A 19,303-nucleotide genomic window follows, 5' to 3' on the forward strand; every position below is an offset into this window, starting at 1 on the left:
TATTTTTTTTTCTGTGTGTGTGTGTGTGTGTGCTTTCCGCCACGTGTCAGAAGAGTCTGCAGGTTTCCCGCTTTTCGACGTATCATGCTTTTTTTCAGGCACCGGAGTCGTACATGCGATACATGTAACGCGGATGGGCGGCGAAGGAGAGAAAAAAAAAACACCGATCGTCCATGGTCGAGAATATAGGAAATAAATACAAGCTCGACGAAGAAGTATTGCCTAATACGTATTTGTATTTATTGACTCGGGGTATGTACTTGAAATTCCTTCAAGCCGATCGCGGTTAACGTTAACGTTAAACGTTATGTCGCAAAGTGCAAACGAGGATCCGACCGGTTGCTCGGTTGTATTGTTTTAGTTGCTGCGTCGAACAGTATGCGCTGCCGGAGAGCGGGCCACGCCTGGAAACAGAGACTTTTCGGTATACAATAATATAAACTCTCGGTATCGAACCGTGGGTTCATTGTGTGCGTTTCGATGCCCATCTTTGTCGGTGTTTACGAGCTGAGCGGTATACATCGTCGTTCGAATGTCCGGCGATATCTCGCGTGTGGGTCAATAGGACCCGGCAGCGGCTTCTTTCGGATGTAAGTCGGAAAACCGGCGGTTTTTAATCTGTATTTATTCGTTCGATCACAGCGCGTTATTCGTTCGCTTTATCCGCTGATTGTATCAAATATATTGATAACGATAAAAAGAATACTAAGGCACTTCTACCGTCTCGAAAATGGCTTCGTCCGCCGATTAACACGTCTAATCAGTAATATATTCTTGAAATATATGGCACCGGCCACGACAAGGCAGATCGGCCTTGGAAGGCACGGCGGACAACGCTCGTTCGGATTTCTTATCGCGAAGAATTGGCCGGCTTAGAATGCGCATGTTTCGTTGCGTTAATCTCGATTGTATGGCCGGCGTGTGCACGTGTGGCCGGTGCGAGTACAGGATAGAAGATGGAACCACGAGTGAAACGCAAAGGCAATACCTATCAACTGGTTTTGCAACGAACGGAATGAAAAAACTCGTCCGACGCAAAAGTTCACGAAAACGGTAAAGAAAACGAGAAAAACAGAAGACGTCGCAAAAGGTCGGTCCATCTTCTTCCATTTTTCGTGGTGTCGCGCCGCGCATTCTATAAACGTACTATTCTGGATATTCCAGCGATGCGCGCACGTAAAAAATATGGGGAGAACCGACGACGCGGTGAAAACCGTATTTGATTTTCTTAAAAAAAAACGATACTACGTCTATCGTACGCGAGAACGCCTCGAGCAGAAAAATAAGAACCGTCTTCATCTGGCATTCAAGTCTCCGGCGATCCGCGCCGGGAGATCTCGAGCGGGAGCCGACAAATCTACATGATGAACGAACGATCACCGAGACAGCATCTGTCGATGAGAATTTTCCATCTGATGGAACATCGTGTTTTACATATTGATATTTCATATAAATAAATGGACTGGCCGACGTCATGATTGTAAAGTTCTTTTGGAGCAAAAAGTTACGCAGTCTTCCACAGGCAATTTACGTAACGCGAAACACTCGAGGCAGGCTTTTTGCGGAGACACGCGCAAATTGTTCTGTTGTTTACGATTTTATCTACGATCTGCGGTGTCGGGCCGCTGCATACGTATATTATGGATCTTTACGCGTGACGAAAGTAACGGAGGCATTGTTTTAGGACAAAGGTACGCGGCCACACGACCGTTGTCCCAGCAGTCCCTCCGGGTCCACGGTTTTTTCTTCATCGAGCGGCGAGAGCGCACCTCGCGGGATCCTTCGTTACCTTTAAACATCGCTTTCGAGATTATGATTATTCTCGCGGCACTTGCGTACCGGACGATGATGTACTCTCGTCTCTCGAGCCGATCTCTCTTAGAAAACATTTGCAAGGGCACTTGAGCCAAGGCACGCCGGGCGGTTACGTTATGTAAGATTATTCTCGTACATTTAAAATTTCAGTTGTGTGCGTCTTTACGCGTGATAGCCGAGAGCTTCGAGAACGACGGAGAAGGAACGACCGATGGGGGGAAGCATAACATGTGTGGGAGTACGCGGAGATAGAAATGGGAGGGGAGGGGAGGCAGACGGAGAAGAGAGAAACGAAAAGGAGGGAGACAGCCTCCCGGAGAAGATGGAATAAAGGAAAAACGGAGATAAAAGGAATCGTCGAAGGAAGACGAGCGTGCACGTATCGTTGCGCGCGACGCATGCGGAACAAACACAACGTCCGCTCGAAGGCGATATTTGCAGAGTTCGGACAACCGTAACCAAGTGTTTCGTAGAAGAGGAAAGAAAAAAAGAAGAAGAAAAGAAGTTTGCGAATGACGAGACAGTTGACATTTAAGAACTCCGAGTCGAGTCGCTAACCAGCCAGAAATGATTCTGATCCTTTTGATCGGCTCGTTAACGAAGCGGCCGTTGTCACGCATATATGTAGCTCGACGATCGCGCATAGTAGTCGATTCCAATGGAATCTGTCGACTCTCTTCCATCAGGCAGGCGGCTGCTGTTCAAGGCGTGCGCGTATTCCGAGGACCAGTCGCGAAGGAAGATCTTCTCCATTTGTTGACGAAGATTGTCGGGCGTTTGGTCCCCGATGTTCTCGAACACCGTTCCCACACCTACGACACGTCACATGCTAATTCCAAAGTAAACCGTAGGAGGAAAATAGATGGAGCTGCGTAATTACCGGCGGTGTTTGTAAAATAATCGCCGGACCAATTGCTGGTGCCCACGTACGCCGCGGTGTCCGTCACCATGTACTTGTTATGATTCACCCTCGAGAATGGGATCTTGTCGAAGCGGGGGTTGCTGGGCACCACGAATCTCCTCTGCAATAAACATTACGCAAGCGTTGATTCTATAGGCTGAATTCAAGGTCTGAAAGGAGAAGAAGCTACTAGCTACCAACCACTTCGATTTTCACGCCCGGGTAGCTGCCGGTCAACTCCGTCAGCGATTTCAGAAACAGAGTCTCCGATTTTCGCGAATGCTTCCAGGAGGAGATGAGCAGCCGCACTTGGATCTTGCGCTCGACGGCTGCGGCTCGCAGGGCGTCGTCAATCACCGACCAATACCTAATCGAGTTGTCGTTCGAACGATAGAACATATCAAACGATTACGTTCGGGAACGCGTACAATTTGGGAAGGGGAGATACAATTATTCGAGCGTTGCGGCTCGTTTTTTATTGTTACCAACAACATCTTTTATCTCCTCTTCCAAAATTATTCATCTTTGTGCACCATCTGGGCGCGAATTAGGAAGAAATTACTATACCTGATTTTGGTGGAGTATAACATCAAGGGGAAATAGTCCATGACCGCGACGTAGACGAACTTCTCTGCTTTCTCGATGCAATGAAGTATGGCGTCAACGTCGTCGGTTCTACCCTTCGGCGAGAAGGGCGGAGGCGAGCTCTAAAAAGCACGTGTAAATCCGCCCTTAGAACCGGCCGAGTCTCATCGCGACAGAACGTGGACACTCACCGATATGAACGTTCGATATCTATTGTCCATAAATGTAAAATTGATCGGATTATTGACGTTGATGTTGGTGTTTAACGAGTCCGGCCAGACAGCCGGTACTTTACCGTCCTCCGCCACCGTCCAGTAAACCTAAATCATAATTATTTTAATAGACATGTATCCGTAACGTCTGCCGGCGTTGTTCAATTATCCAGTCAGCAAAGATAAGAGACATAAAAACTGTCCGATCGCGTCGGATTTTGTTCTCGGTAGACCAAAAAACCACTTGCATCGAATATCTTGGCATAATCGTTCGCCAGACAGCTGCAATTCAGCACCATCAATCCAAACTCTTTCACTTGCGTAAGCGATCGCCAATCCATGTTCGCCGAGCCGACGTACACGTGCGTTCTATCGATCAGCCAGAGCTTCGTGTGCAGCACCCCAGCACCAAACAACGCCGCGAAGTTCAGACTCTTCACCTGTTCGAATTTTCATTGAATACCTCGGAGATCATCCGTTCGCTCGATTCGCTCGCTAAGAATTTCTCCTACAAGGCGAGCCTTTGTTTACCTTGGCGTTCGCTTTCTTCGCTAGGATTTCGGTGTCGATGTTCGGGCTGACCTGGGACGGCATGTTTTGGGCGATGCGCAACAGAACGTTGCGGTCTCTTCCAGCCTCGAGGAGCAGACGAAATATGTCCTCGCCCTGAAAACGATTGGCATTCGTTGGTCGAACGGATCGCAAACGCGACACGGATTTACGAATCGATCGACGATTCACCTGTCTCGCGCTGTCGTCCGGGTACACGTCCTCCCTCTTTAAAGTCCAATAGTACGAGGCTATCTCTATTTTCTCTCGCGCCAGCGAGATCAATTCCGTCCACGAGTCGTAGGTGCTTTGCAGGAACAGAGTGTCCTGGGTGTAATTCATGCCGATCGGTATGCTCTCGACGAACGACAAATTGCAGCCGTCCATGCAACTCGAATTGAAACCGAAAACAGTGCTGTTCGTGACGTACTTGTCCGCCGCGTGATCCAACAACGGCAATAAAACGACCAGCACTATCAAAATTAAGATGATGGTGATTGGTATGCAACTGGGTCTGCACCATCCTTGCGCTCCTCCCCATCTATCATCGCCAAGCGCAAACAATCGAGGCCCGCTATTAATATCGCGCTCTCTTCCGAGCATCCGGTTCGACGAGCACGTGCTATCAAACCCTTACGATCGCTAGGTACGAAAGGGCTACTAACTTGCCGTTCGTCAACGAGTCGTCGGCGTCGTTCCGCAGCATGAAGCCGGACTGGTCCCATAGATCGAAATCGTCGTCGGGCACCACGCTGCTGGTGTGGACGACCGCGCCGCTGCCAGAAATGTTACCACCCCCGCTGCCGCCGGTGATGCAGCCCGAGGGATTCGTTTCTAGCCGCGCGTTCTCAGACACCGTCTGCAAACGGTAATTAGGCGAAGAGAGATTAGCTGTAACGAGACGCAACGCCATGCGTCGCAGGGCAAGAAATACTATTATACTACTATATATAATACTAATACTATAATACTACTATATAAATATCATTGAGATTATCTTGCCGTACTTTAACGAGTTTAACTAGCGACGGAGATTTCTATTAAGAACCTGTTCGGTATAAATGTTATTCTGTTCTTTTAAGTTAAAATAAAATTCTGTTCTCTTCTCCACAATACAGGATGTCCCAAAAATGTCTCGCAATCCGAAAGTGGCGGGTTCCTCGGGTCATTTGAAGCAACTTCTTCCTTTACAAACATTTTCTCCGAGGCACCGTTAACGAGTTATTAACGAAAAACAGTGACCAATGAGAGGCGAGATCAGCTGCCGCGAGGTGGTCGAGCCAACGGCGCCAGCGGTCGAGGCGGTCGAATCCCAGCTCAGCTGGCGCGAGGCGACCGAACCAATGAGCGGAACTGGGCTTCGCGCGCTGTTTAGCTGGGCCGCCTCGCGTCAGCCGTGCTCGATTCTTATTGGTCACTGTTTTTCGTTAATAACTCGTTAACGGTGCCTCGGAGAACATTTTTGTAAAGGAAGAAGCTGCTTCAAATGATCCGAGGAACCCGCCATTTCCGGATTGCAAGGCATTCTTGGGACACCCCGTATATTGAAGTACATTCAAGAAAATGTAGGCGCGAACACAATTTTTCTTCTTCTTCCAAGAGATGATTGTAATCGAAAAACATCCAGTCGTCGTAACTGCGACGAAAATGGTACCGCAACGTGTTAGTTAATAGCGATGGAAGATCATTCTGCTACGTACAGACAACTTGTGTTTAACGAAAGCGGTCTTGTTCCTGCGATGCGGCAGCAACACGACCACGTCCTGATCTTTCGCTGCCTCCTTCGCATACTTCGTGTAGGACTTCACTGTGGAGGAAGCTCCCTTGCTCACGGTGGTGTTCGCGGGATTCGCCGAGTCCTCGTCCTTCACGGAGCATTTCGAATACGCGATGTTCCTCACGTTGTTGTTGCCACCGTACGAAACGTTGTGCGTGTTATTCACCTTCGGAATCGAATATCGTGCAGTCAGTGAGCATACCGGCGTGCATTTCCTCCGAATAAAACGTGAGACCGCTCCGGCATTCTCGTAAAACTTGCGGAAGGCTTACTTGTACCAAGATATGGCAAGCTTGAGAGGCGATCTGAAAGAGGCCGTCCTGCAAGTTGCGCCCCGTGTGCTCATTATTTTCGGAACGACTGCTTCCCTTCCAGCCGAAAAAGGACATCCCTACGGATTTGCTGGAAACGAAAAAAAAGAAGAATTGCCATTCTTTCGGTCCTATCGGCGCGACGGCCTAATATATATAATCTCTACGGCTGTTTCTCTTCGGCTGTACACTTGAAGCATTACCGAAGAAAAGGGAATATGTGGATGTATCAGCAACCATTTTTTTACGCTCTTTCAAACGAGAACTTTAGGCTAGGTCGACGAATGTTGTACGATTCTAGCGACAGAATAGCAGACAGAAAAATATGAACGGGTTGAAGAAACACACCCGAAGAAACACAGCGCGGTTAACCCTCGGACTATCGTGATTTCGAGGCTTGCACCGAAGACATTTCTGACTCGCATCGATATTTTAATAATATATATTAGTTGTGAGCCGAGGGAGTCGCGTGATCCGAAACGCAAAGGCAACCGATAACAAACAGAATGGAAGCGGAAGAAAGATGGTACCGGCACCACTGTAAGTTCTGGCCGAAGTAAATGCGCAATTCCGAGCGATTTGCGAACAGAAATTGATGGCTCGCTAAATACGTACCTCGTTAAAGAAACTGGGCAGCAAGCATTCGCGATGCGAACGTCGCTCCAGCCGTCGCGACTGTTGACTTACCTATCGACGTACCTTGCGGAACGACTACATGGTGTCGATCGAAAAGTCACGTTTGCTACTACGGACTTGCGCCCAAGAGCTTATCGTGTCCTAGATAAATTTCGACTTTGGACGTCGATCCTACGACCATTTTCTTAGATTCTGAATTCGGGCGGAAATTTCTAATTGACGAAAATTTCGTCTGTTTTGCCTCGGCGGCGTGAGCTTTTTCGCTTGAAACAAAATCAATACGGAACTGTCCGTGTAACGTTTAATTGCCGCGCATACATCGGTCGGTTCCCCTCGCGCCGTTTTAGACTTCGATGCTTCGTGTCCTTACGAAAGGGATTCAGCATTTTGCCGATTAATCGTTTTTACTTGGGTAGAAGAGAGTACGTTATAATTGTGGAAACTTTCTTGCTGGGTATACGATGACTTTGGGCTGTTGTACTCGATTAGATCACCCCCGAAATATCTGTCTAAACTATGACGAACAGGTGGTACAAGGAACGAGTTTCTAGAAACCAATTAAGTTCGATTTAGCATACTTCCCTCCCCCCCCCCTCCCCCTCGCCCCGTATATGCACGACCGAAAATACTACAATTTATGCATTCCTGTGGCACGTACTCGCGTGTTCGCGGATTCTTAGGAAGCCAATTTATTTCTCAGAATGTCTGTGTACGGTTTTATTATCTGTTCGAGCTGATCCAGATCTGATTTATGCTTACGATACGACTATTTTTATAGCAGATATGTTTTCTGCACACTTTCAACGATTCCATGTACAACGATCTGACCTGTGTTCGTCGGAAAAATCGTTTGTGCCTTGTGCAAGCCGAAATCAATAATGCGAAACTCTTGATAGAAAGAAAATCGAATCAGGGTGAAATCAAGCTTTTGCGAGGTATAGCTTCCAGACGTGAACCTGTTTTGTAGTTATTACCATGAGAGTAAATTTCAATGGGTTGAAAAACGCGCTATCTTGTTCGTTACTACCGTATTTATGGCTAACAAAATTACATTACCGACAGGGAATGCGCGAGGTTGGATAATTTCTAAAGAGTCCTCATAGAGGTTGCTAACTGTGCGCGATCAATTTTTATAATGTGCGACACCGGTCTATGTTCGCTGATTTTCACAGTCGAACGAGACAATAGCAAATATGTAAACGCAACTGATCAACACTCGAGAAAAGTCAGGGGAGAAAACATAATCACTACGATTAAATTGAAATGTTGTGAGAAATTGTGAAGGTTTCAATTCGGTGCAGCTGTTTCTTGCAACAGTGTACTTAGAAACAGGGTGCGAGGAGTTACAGGGATCTATATGAATGAGCAACAATGCAACGTCGTCAGTTTTTGTATGTACAACAACTGAAACGAATGGAAATCAAGGAATGAAAAAGAACTGACAAAAGGTGTCGAGTCTAAAAAAAAGAGAAAATTACACTTTGACTATGTTCTTTTGGACAAGAAATAATTACCAATGGCTCATTTGTTGAAAATTTTGCGAATAACAGTTGCTTCATAAACTTCTTCGCGCCAAATAGTCAAAAGTTGTCTCTTACGTTCCGTCAGTGTTCTGTCATTATTTTTCAAAATACGCACAGATGAATCGAATCAACTTAAAACTCACAACGTCACAATTAAATCTTGATATTTCGATTAGAAAAGCACTAGTTGATATGTAGTATAACTAAACGCGCATCGTTCGAAAGAAAACTTCCTAGTTTCGTACAGTGCCCCTTGTGGCGGTTCTCCCACTTTACATCGAGGTCCAATGAGAGGATACAATAAAAAGATCACTAGATTCGCTAAGATTTGATTGGATCTGGATTAGATCGAAAATATAGTATACGTTGGTAACTTATCAGTGACTATAAAATTTAGTTCTTAAATGTACACGTGTTAAGCTGGCTCACCATAGTAACTGTTACAGCTCCGGTCTTGTTCGTACGTGAACATAGCAAATTAAACTGCCATCTTTAAATATTATTTTGAAAGAAATTTCAAATTAGTATAACTTCGTATAATTACTCTATTTTGTTTATTATAAAATCAATAATATTCAAAACTATGTGATAAAGCACTATTTAGAAATAAAATACAAATGTTAATGTTAGCAACGAGCGATTGAAAATCGTCGCATTCGTTGCTCGGAGCTCTTTTTGTACAGCGTACTAAATATAAATATATGTAATCAAATTCGTTTTTTGATTTTACTAAACCAGAATCCACTAGAACCTCATGCAACATAGCCAATATTAATGAAACGTTGTTCAAAAAATTGCTCTTTATTTCAAGATTCCATAAAACGTTATTTGAACTTTCAGTATATGTAGCAGTATACCATTCTATATATTTTCTTTTCATGACTATAGTAAGTTATGTTTGAAATTCATTTCTAACCGTAACGTAACCGTTAACGAATTGGGCTTACAATAATCTTGCTGTGGTATTTTTAAGTGAATAAGATAGTGGAACATATCCTAAATACATAATTTCATAAAGAAACTATCAATTTCTTCGAATTCAATGGCTATTAGCGCATCGTTCTATCGCAATGTTTCGTTATTGACTGAATTAGTTCCGCCCAGCGAGGACTTTAAACAACATTTTCGTGAGGTATATGCAATTTATTAAATAAAACATATTCTATACTGTAAATATGTATCTCGTTGTAATTTCTGTTTTCTATGGCATTTTGTAGGGCATGTTTGACAAGCCCAACACTGCAGGTTTTCTACATACGTCCCACTATTTATTAACAGTGTACGATTCGAAACGCTTTAAAAAGTTGTTCGAGTGGCCAGTGACATGTAAAAAAACGGAAGCAAAGTACCGTAATAATGTCAAAACGTTTTTAACAATCATATCCGCGGAGAACCCTGATGTTGGATTTCCAAATATACTTGTTTCTCATTTGTTCCATGCTAGTGGAAGCAAGTTTGTGATTATTATGTGGAAGTTATCACAGGTCGTGTTAAGAAAATATATTACTTCTACAAGTAAGTTTAGTATTGAAATTATTTTGTTACTAATCATTATTTATTTTGTTATAATGTGTTTACTTTTACAGATATTCACGATGTTATGTTTGTTCCTCAAGTAGGAATTGAAGCAAATGTAGGGAAAAATTTTTTAAAAAAGACCTATGCAAAGATTTGTTCTAATATTACAGATCAACGTCATAAATTAATGGAAATGGAAAACACAGCTAACACATTTTTAAAGTAATATCTAGGTTCTTAATCTTTTATCCACGCTGTAACATTATAATTAAGATTGTTCGTCCATTTCTTTGTTTTTAGGCAGGAGGAGCAAAAATTGAACGACATTAAAACGGAAATTTTTGAAACGGAACAAGTAATTAAAACTCTTGCAGAAAATGCTCCTGTTCATCGTACAATTAAAAAAGCCTTGGCAGATATGAATAATGAAGATGTGATACAAAGTTAATGTTATGCTCAAAATATCATATTGCATGATTTCTATATTCAAATCCGACCTTTAAGCATAATGTTCATATATTAATTTCAGTGTGGAAGTCATCTATACAGAAATGCGTAAATTATTTGCAAGACAAAAACTCAATTTTGAAACGTCTAAAGGAACTTAGTCAGAAAGTAAATGATTTAGTACTGAGTAAGAATAGCGATATTCAAACATTGGATGCAAATCAATACCAGAAGATAAATTACTTGGAGATGCCTGAACTGTTTCCTTACAATATGAAAGTAAGCAATGTTTCACGACATACCTACATATCTGATTCTCATAAAAACCAGAGGAAAATGTATTTTCTGTTTCAGACCATCCTACTTCAATTATATACAAATGAAAAATTAAATTTACATAATTTTTTTTTACTATTCAATTCCGTATTGACTCAGTTGTGCCAGCGATTAAAATTAAATTTATTAGAGGACCTTTCCGTATGTCGACTACAAACAGAAACGAGTTGTAAGGACATGACCGAAGCTTTAAACATGTTCCAAATGTATTTATCAGACGTCAAAACATTGACATCGGAAACACGTCAAAAGTTATGCAATATATTACATCAAAATAATATCGTTCAAATTTGTGATCATTTGGACGTATCTCCTATTAATAATGTTCTTTTAATGTCGACACCATCTATAAAGATTGATACCGACTCTACAGACGTAGAAATCAATCCACAAAACTGCCTACTACTTACTCCAGTGGGAGGTATAACTCGCACTATTTATAATACTATTGGAATTATTAGATATACAAAACTATATTAAAAACCACTTTTTAGCTATACATAGGCCGTTATTTCGGAGATATGAACATTTGAAATCAAATCATTTGGAACCAAGATCGAAGTTAAGGGAAAATTTGTTTGCATCTCACACTAATCTTGACGATTCAACACCGACAATTACCATTGACACACCGTCGTTACATGTTCTTCCAGTTTCGAGTAAAAAAAAATTGTTATCTTCGAAACAAGCTGAAAAATATTCTCGATTATTTTCTACACGTACGAAAAGAAATAACTCTGCAGGTTTGTAAATCATAGTAATTCACTGTAGCATTGATTTCCCTTACAAAATGTCATAAATATATGTTTATTTTATTTACAGCAATCGCAAGCGTAGTGTCTGTACCTTGTACCAATAAAGAAGCAAACTCAACTGCAATTGCAAATACAATTGAAGGATTGAATAATATATCAGAACTCAGTCTGAATATGTCAGGAACGGCCGTATGTGACAAGAGTATCGAATTTACTACTCCTATAAAATTAACTATTGCAAAAGATTATAAGTCTGAAGACGCGACTGAAATCGAAGATATAGTACCAAATGTTCTTAATATATGCGAAAAGAGAACGACAGAAACTAATCAACAAAGAAGACGTTCGATCAGCGACTTGGTTGAACGCTATAAGAAATTACTTGATCGTAATGATCATACAAGTGATTAATTATCCAAAACATGATAATAAATATCTGCAAGATAAAGAGTTTTAAAACCTATATATTTTTTATAAAAGTTGTAATAAATAATTAGTTTGCATTCTTTTATGGACTATTGTCATGAATCAAACCTTCAAATCTTTCTTTTATGCAATAAAGTAATAATAATTTTAAGAAGTTATACATAAATACACATTGCCTGTTTTACGTTAATATGTATATTATACAGACTGACGAATTTAAATTAGCGTTCTGAAACTGTAAAAATAAAATACTCTACCCATACTATACTTGTTTACGACAAACATAATAAAAGAGAAGTCAGAATATTTGTTCATTTGTGTATTGAAGTGGAAACTCTGGTTTCTATGAAGACACTTAGTAGTCGCGGTGAATTAAACTAGATTATATATGCACATGTATTTTGATCGTTGATTTATATGCATATACATGTTCAAAATTGAGTTTTTGTCTTGCAAATAATTTACGCATTTCTGTATAGATGACTTCCACACTGAAATTAATATATGAACATTATGCTTAAAGGTCGGATTTGAATATAGAAATCATGCAATATGATATTTTGAGCATAACATTAACTTTGTATCACATCTTCATTATTCATATCTGCCAAGGCTTTTTTAATTGTACGATGAACAGGAGCATTGTCTGCAAGAGTTTTAATTACTTGTTCCGTTTCAAAAATTTCCGTTTTAATGTCGTTCAATTTTTGCTCCTCCTGCCTAAAAACAAAGAAATGGACGAACAATCTTAATTATAATGTTACAGCGTGGATAAAAGATTAAGAACCTAGATATTACTTTAAAAATGTGTTAGCTGTGTTTTCCATTTCCACTAATTTATGACGTTGATCTGTAATATTAGAACAAATCTTTGCATAGGTCTTTTTTAAAAAAATTTCCCTACATTTGCTTCAATTCCCACTTGAGGAACAAACATAACATCGTGAATATCTGTAAAAGTAAACACATTATAACAAAATAAATAATGATTAGTAACAAAATAATTTCAATACTAAACACCTTACTTGTAGAAGTAATATATTTTCTTAACACGACCTGTGATAACTTCCACATAATAATCACGAACTTGCTTCCACTAGCATGAAACAAATGAGAAACAAGTATATTTGGAAATTCAACATCAGGGTTCTCCGCGAATATGATGGTATATGCAATTTATTAAATAAAACATATCCTATACTGTAAATATGTATCTCGTTGTAATTTCTGTTTTCTATGGCATTTTGTATGGTATGTTTGACAAGCCCAACACTGCAGGTTTTCTACATACGTCTCACTACGTATCAGCGACTTGGTTGAACGCTATAAGAAATTACTTAATCGTAATGTTTACACTGTCCGACAAAATCAAGCTTTTTTCTGGATTCCTATAGCTACTATGAAATTCTTGTAGAGCTTCACTTCCTGAACAAGAATCCGAAAACCGAATTGCTCCATCACCCACAGTTTTCTAAATAAACGAACTTTTGTAAAATCCCAAAATTTTCGACAAAAATGAGGTATTGCATGAAAAGTACAAACGTTAAAAAGTTCTAATTGGTGTTAAAAAATAGACGAGAGTTTCCCGAATATAATGGCATGCAATTTATTAATTGTTTTTGGTCCTAAATAGCAATAAATTAATGTCAAAGTTTAAAAAAGTGTCGACGTGAGCAGTTTCTGCGCAATATTTTTGTATTTTTACGAAAAGTTCTTTGTTGAGCACGAAAACTCTACCCAGGATCGGATTCTGTAGACATTTCTGAAGAAGAAACGGCCCGATAGAAGTGTTAGAACGATGTACATTTTGAGTAGGTCGAGAAAATGTTCGTCGGCAACATGTACACGATGTTTTGCCACCATGTGCTTCGCTGCTCGCTTTTCTCTGTCCGACAGGGCCGAAGCTATGGGTAATCAACACCGACGGAGGGATCCAATGGGGCACCCACTCAGCGTATGAGGCGTGCCATTTTTTTTAGTACTTCAATGTGCTGTCTTCTTTTACATATTTTTATGGATAATAATCACCAAACTGTGAATCATAAATTAAAAATGGAGAAATAATAAAAGAAAAATAATGAACAAAAAATATTCATTTTATTCTGAATTTGTTCGAATTACAAGTATATCATGTATACAGTTATCATTTAAATTATAACGATAATACGATCATGAATAAATAATCATTTTCAAAATGTTAAACTTCTTGAGACATATCGTTAAATATATATTTAAATATTTACTTTCGCGTTACCAACTCCAAATACTCTGGTGTGATTTTTTGTGTGAAATATATCACAGTTTGGTGATTATTATCCACAGAAATATGTAAAAAAAACAGAACATTAAAGTACTAAAAAAGATTCAAATATTATTTACGAAAAGTGGGTGCCCCATTGGATCCCTCCATCGGTGTTGATTACGTTTCGGCCCCGTCGGACAGAGAGAAGCGAGCGGCGAAACGTCTTGTACATGTTGCTGTCGAACATTTTCTCGATCTACTCGAAATGTATATCGTTCCGACACTTTTACCGGGCCGTTTCTTCTTCAGAAATGTCTACAGAATCCGATCCTGGGTAGAGTTTTCGTGCTCAACAAAGAACTTTTCGTAAAAATACAAAAATATTGCGCAGAAACTGCTCACATCGACACTTTTTTAAACTTTGACATTAATTTATTGCTATTTAGGACCAAAAACAATTAATAAATTGCATGCCATTATATTCGGGAAACTCTCGTCTATTTTTTAACACCAATTAGAACTTTTTAACGTTTGTACTTTTCATGCAATACCTCATTTTTGTCGAAAATTTTGGGATTTTACAAAAGTTCGTTTATTTAAAGAACTGAGGGAGATGGAGCAATTCGGTCTTCGGATTCTTGTTCAGGGAGTGAAGCTCTACAAGAATTTCATAGTGGCTATAGGAACCCAACAATCGTGTCGGACAGTGTTATACAAGTAATTAATTATCCAAAACATGATAATAAATATCTGCAAGATAAAGAGTTTTAAAACCTATATATTTTTTATAAAAGTTGTAATAAATAATTAGTTTGCATTCTTTTATGGACTATTATCATGAATCAAACCTTTAAATCTTTCTTTTATGCAATAAAGTAATAATAATTTTGAGAAGTTATACATAAATACACATTGCCTGTTTTACGTTAATATGTATATTATACAGACTGACGAATTTAAGTTAGCGTTTTAGAACTGTAAAAATAAAATACTCTACCCATACTATACTTGTTTACGACAAACATAATAAAAGAGAAGTCAGAATATTTGTTCATTTGTGTATTGAAGTGGAAACTCTGGTTTCTATGAAGACACTTAGTAGTCGAAGACAGTAGTCGCGGTGAATTAAACTAGATTATATATGCACATGTATTTTGATCGTTGATTTATATGCATATACATGTCACATACATGTATGTACAGCACGTAACTTCACGCGACGCTTTTGCACGTGAATTCGTAGAAATCGGGCTGAATACATATTGTATGTATGTATGCATGTACTGCCGGTAGTGAAATTTGTTTGTATCTTCTCTTCGAGGTTATGATATTTGAAGAGCGCTGTATTTACGAAAAACGAAAGAATCGGTGAATTTAAAATGAAATCTGAATTTAAAATTGAAAGAGCATTATTAAATTGACAAAGTTCTATTGCGTAAAATAATATGAAGCTAGTAAAACCAAATTGGGTTACACACGATGGTTTGTATACCTTATTTAAATATATTTCAAGCTTTACAAATTACAATATGTGATTTGAAAACTTTAATTACACTTCAGGTTTTCCAATATTTTCTGTGGATATACATCCAGATGGAAAAAGATTTGCCACTGGTGGTCAAGGTACTACTATCACTTATTTATGTTTTCATTATTCATAGTGGATTATTATTATTTACTGTGATTGTTTCATGTGTTTCTTTGCAATATGATAAATATTAATTTGATCATTCTAGGTGGTGATTCCGGAAGAGTTGTCATATGGAACATGGAACCAGTAGTCAATGAAGTTGCAGAATTAGATGAAAATATTCCAAAAATGTTGTGTCAGTTAGATAATCATCTTGGTATGAATGATACAATTTGATCTCAATTTAAATAATTTATATTTTTAAGTTCCATTTTCTGAAAATAATAATTTATAAAAATTTATTATGTTTATTCTGTAGCATGTGTAAATTGCGTTAGATGGAGTAATAATGGATTATTAGCATCAGGAGGAGTAGACAAACTCATTATGATTTGGAGATTGTCCGGTGGAGTAGGTGGCAGTTCCATGTTTGGTGGAAAGTCCAGTGTAGAAACATGGCGTTGCATAGCTACTTTACGTTCTCATGAAGCTGATGTATTGGATCTCGCATGGGCACCACATAGTCCATGGTTAGCTTCTGCCTCAGTAGACAATAGCGTAATAGTATGGGATGCTTCAAAATTCCCAGCTATTGTTGCCGTATTGAAAGGTCATAAAGGATTTGTGAAAGGGATCACTTGGGATCCTGTAGGAAAATATTTAGCTTCTCAATCTGATGACAAAACATTGCGTGTATGGCGTACTACTGATTGGACAGAAGCAGCACTGATATCCGAGCCATTCGATGAATGTGGTGGAACTACTCATGTCTTAAGACTTTCCTGGAGTCCTGATGGTCAGTATTTAGTGTCAGCTCATGCCATGAACGGCGGTGGTCCTACCGCGCAAATAATCGAAAGAGATGGATGGACCCAAGACAAAGATTTTGTAGGGCATAGAAAAGCTGTTACGTGCGTGGTATGTAATAGTTGTACATTACAAATATATATAATTTATACAATAATTTTTTTCTTATTTCAGAGATTCAATGGAAATATTTTACAAAAGAAGCAACCGGGCTCTTCCAAGCCGCAACAATATTGTTGCGTTGCTATAGGATCCCGCGATCGTTCCCTGTCTGTATGGTTAACTTCTTTAAAAAGGCCTTTAGTAGTGATACACGAATTGTTTACACATTCAGTGTTAGATGCTAGTTGGTCACCGTGCGGTCTACGTCTAGCCGCTTGTTCTTGGGATGGATCTGTTGTACTTATCGAGTTTACTCAACAGGAATTAGGTCAACCATTAGATCCTGCTGAACAAGTAATCGTCCAACTCGTAAATAATTTACTATACATCATGTTAATAGTTTATATACGTTTAATTTCATTGTAGAGTAGTCTCCACGAACGTTTGTATGGTAAACCTTTAGTTCAAGGCAGTTGTACGGTGATGGAAGCGCCAGAACTTCTTAATTTGAAGACAACATCCTCACCAACGCAAACCACTCAAACATTAACAAGTATAAATTCAGTGCAACCGCCGACTACTACTCCTACAACTCCCGCGAAAGGCCCCATTAATAAACAAATTGAAACAAGGACGTCCGATGGTAAAAGGCGGATAACACCAATGTTTATACCACCACCATCAGACACAATGTTAGTTGATACGTGTATTTTCGAAAGTAACGATAGTTTTTAAACGTTTTTAATATTAAAATAATTCTTTTTATATATTAGGGACTCGTCGAGTGCTAGATTGGGAACACCAACATTTACGAGTCAAGTAAAAAGTTCGATCGTCATAGAAAAGCGAAACGATGTCGTAGCACCTAACGTTACTACTTCAGTGAATTCAATCAACACTAATAGTCCAACAGCTACATTGACTCTGAAACGACGCGAACAGACTACACCAAAACTAAATCACGCTGCACTTTCTAAGAAACCGAAAATCACATCCGAAAGAAATGCAAATCAAATTTTACTTCCCCCTTTGAAGCCATCTAGTTCGTTGTCTCAACAAGCTGGCCATTATGCTGTAACCGTGACCAATAGTCAAGGTTTAGCTCATTTACAAGTGTTCAAGGGTACAGATTCTGAACCAACTTGGGATTTATATTTAGGATACAGTGCTGTAGCATTAGCAGCCTCTCCAGCGGTTATTGCGCTTGGTTTAGAAGATGGGAGCCTTCATACGTTTCATCCTGCAAAAGGATGCCGACCAGCACCTCCTCTAGCTCCACCTGCACCACTTGCAAAAGTCCATGCAGTTGGGAATGCGGTAATATATTTTTCAATATTTTTTTATTTCAAACAAATGATCAGTGATTATTGAACATTGATACCTTTAGGTAATGGTCATTTCAAGTTGTGGAGCAGTTCGTGTATGGGAAATAGGATACTCATGTAGAATGATAGTTTCTACATCTGCTGCACATTTGGCAGTACCAGGCACCTCCTTATTATCTTGCACTTTATATAATGGAATGCCTCATTTAGCTTTTACCAATGCCAGAGCATATATATATCATAAAGAAATGGGTATGTAAATTGAAATGTATCTGCGACTCATTTCAATATGACAATTAATACATGCACAAAAATATTATATATCTTAGGTACATGGTTATTAATTGGCGACAGTCAAGATCCTATATGGCGTTGGGCATCATTCAATGCGTCTAGTACATCTGGAAGTAGAGTTCCCAGAGGACCTCTTTCTTCTTTACAAGAAGGATTATTGAGAACAGCTGGAAACACTTTACCTAATCCAAGATTACCCCATAGTGCACCCAGCGTAGTGTCCTATTTGGAACAACAAATGCTTGCTTCCAGAGCTCTTGGTAGCACACAGGAATATGTACATTGGCTCATTGCTCTAGTATCCTTTCTATTAACTCAAGGTAGATACGAATATTTATATCTTAGATTTTACATTTACCGATCATATTTTTCATTATTGATTATATGTGTTTCTTCTAGATGGATTAGAAAAACGTTTGAGGTTAATTTTAGACGATCTTCTGGGTCCAAGTCACACGTCTGCCTCAAAAAGTATATGGGATCCTTTGATACTGGTAAACTGTCTTTAAGTGTTTGTTACGTCATATTATACATAAGATTGGATATTGCTAATATTTAATAAAATTTGTATAGGGAATGAAGAAACATAAACTCTTAGAAGATGTATTGTCCGTTGTCGGTGGACACCTTCGTTGGCAAAGGTTATATCTCGAATATACAGAACAGTTAACAGCATTGAGGAATCAAACAGTTTGAAAGGAAATCGAATAAATGTCAATTCCGATATAATGTGTTTACTTCGGATTATAATAATCCACCGCGATTCTTTCAAATCGATTCGATAATCTAATATAATACGATTATTATTTTAATATTACAAATTAACTAACGACAAAATGTAAAAAGGCAACTTTTAACATTTTTTTCAGTTCCTAAAAAGCGTAGAATATTCTAACATCATTTAAGAAACGTTTTAGTTTTTTTGTACATTTTAAAAGCACATCTTTATAATGAAACATACTTGTACAGTCTTTTGTATCATCTATATGTAAAATAAGTAATAAAATAGAATTTCTTACTAAAGATTTTTATTAAAATTCTAGTGGTTTTAAAATTATATTTAGTTCTGTTTTTATGTTTGTGAATTTTTACAAACTCGAAACTGTATAAAT

At 39.1% G+C, this 19,303-nt stretch overlaps 3 protein-coding genes and 1 long non-coding RNA gene across 6 annotated transcripts; 2 read left to right on the plus strand and 2 right to left on the minus strand.

The window, feature by feature from the left end:
- Nucleotides 1–216: 216 nt before the first annotated feature.
- On the minus strand, nt 217–8,546 carry LOC117221748 (5'-3' exonuclease PLD3). 2 transcript variants are annotated; one of them, XM_033472924.2, is made up of 12 exons: nt 8,301–8,546; nt 6,112–6,241; nt 5,763–6,005; nt 4,728–4,921; nt 4,255–4,603; nt 4,045–4,179; nt 3,762–3,953; nt 3,493–3,621; nt 3,284–3,423; nt 2,918–3,083; nt 2,696–2,837; nt 217–2,627 (listed from the first exon to the last, which is right to left on the minus strand). In XM_033472924.2, exons 1-12 carry the CDS (start codon nt 8,309–8,311, stop codon nt 2,428–2,430), a joined length of 2,031 nt encoding a protein of 676 aa, XP_033328815.2. In that variant the 5' UTR covers nt 8,312–8,546; the 3' UTR covers nt 217–2,427. The 2 variants fall into 2 exon arrangements, with proteins under 2 accessions (XP_033328815.2, XP_076379538.1); XM_076523423.1 differs by lacking the exon at nt 8,301–8,546 and adding an exon at nt 6,766–7,304.
- Nucleotides 8,547–9,185: 639 nt separating this feature from the next.
- Nucleotides 9,186–11,876, plus strand: LOC117221749 (dim gamma-tubulin 6). Its single transcript, XM_033472925.2, has 8 exons — nt 9,186–9,441; nt 9,527–9,824; nt 9,896–10,049; nt 10,128–10,270; nt 10,357–10,553; nt 10,629–11,031; nt 11,105–11,353; nt 11,433–11,876. The coding sequence occupies exons 1-8, from the start codon at nt 9,352–9,354 to the stop codon at nt 11,774–11,776; spliced, it is 1,878 nt and encodes a 625-aa protein (XP_033328816.2). The 5' UTR covers nt 9,186–9,351; the 3' UTR covers nt 11,777–11,876.
- A 219-nt stretch (nt 11,877–12,095) lies between these two features.
- LOC117221752 (uncharacterized) lies at nt 12,096–15,145 on the minus strand. Of its 2 annotated transcripts, XR_004490563.2 has the most exons (5): nt 15,031–15,145; nt 12,817–12,887; nt 12,590–12,742; nt 12,369–12,511; nt 12,096–12,282 (listed from the first exon to the last, which is right to left on the minus strand). It is a non-coding gene; the product is annotated as an uncharacterized LOC117221752 (long non-coding RNA). The 2 variants fall into 2 exon arrangements; XR_013033801.1 differs by lacking the exon at nt 15,031–15,145 and having other exon boundaries at nt 12,590–13,915.
- Nucleotides 15,138–19,214, plus strand: Hira (histone cell cycle regulator-like protein). The gene is made up of 11 exons (XM_033472923.2): nt 15,138–15,515; nt 15,594–15,656; nt 15,770–15,880; nt 15,983–16,581; nt 16,645–16,926; nt 16,999–17,264; nt 17,346–17,889; nt 17,960–18,149; nt 18,227–18,511; nt 18,591–18,685; nt 18,765–19,214. The coding sequence occupies exons 1-11, from the start codon at nt 15,479–15,481 to the stop codon at nt 18,885–18,887; spliced, it is 2,595 nt and encodes an 864-aa protein (XP_033328814.1). The 5' UTR covers nt 15,138–15,478; the 3' UTR covers nt 18,888–19,214.
- Nucleotides 19,215–19,303: the final 89 nt, after the last annotated feature.

Source organism: Megalopta genalis, chromosome 7 (genome assembly GCF_051020955.1).
Source record: "Megalopta genalis isolate 19385.01 chromosome 7, iyMegGena1_principal, whole genome shotgun sequence".
Lineage (NCBI taxonomy): Eukaryota > Metazoa > Arthropoda > Insecta > Hymenoptera > Halictidae > Megalopta > Megalopta genalis.

Excerpts from the sequence above, each read along its gene's own strand:
- LOC117221749 (XM_033472925.2), top strand. The coding sequence starts at position 9,352 with ATGGCTATTAGCGCATCGTTCTATCGCAATGTTTCGTTATTGACTGAA. Across the intron at positions 9,442-9,526 it reads TTAAACAACATTTTCGTGAG|GGCATGTTTGACAAGCCCAA; the intron begins GTATATGCAATT and ends GGCATTTTGTAG. Across the intron at positions 10,050-10,127 it reads ACAGCTAACACATTTTTAAA|GCAGGAGGAGCAAAAATTGA; the intron begins GTAATATCTAGG and ends CTTTGTTTTTAG.
- LOC117221748 (XM_033472924.2), bottom strand. Across the intron at positions 4,922-5,762 it reads TCGTTAAACACAAGTTGTCT|ACGGTGTCTGAGAACGCGCG; the intron begins GTACGTAGCAGA and ends TACCGTTTGCAG. Across the intron at positions 3,424-3,492 it reads GATATCGAACGTTCATATCG|AGCTCGCCTCCGCCCTTCTC; the intron begins GTGAGTGTCCAC and ends CGTGCTTTTTAG.
- Hira (XM_033472923.2), top strand. The coding sequence starts at position 15,479 with ATGAAGCTAGTAAAACCAAATTGGGTTACACACGATG. Across the intron at positions 15,657-15,769 it reads ATTTGCCACTGGTGGTCAAG|GTGGTGATTCCGGAAGAGTT; the intron begins GTACTACTATCA and ends TGATCATTCTAG. Across the intron at positions 18,512-18,590 it reads ATCCTTTCTATTAACTCAAG|ATGGATTAGAAAAACGTTTG; the intron begins GTAGATACGAAT and ends TGTTTCTTCTAG.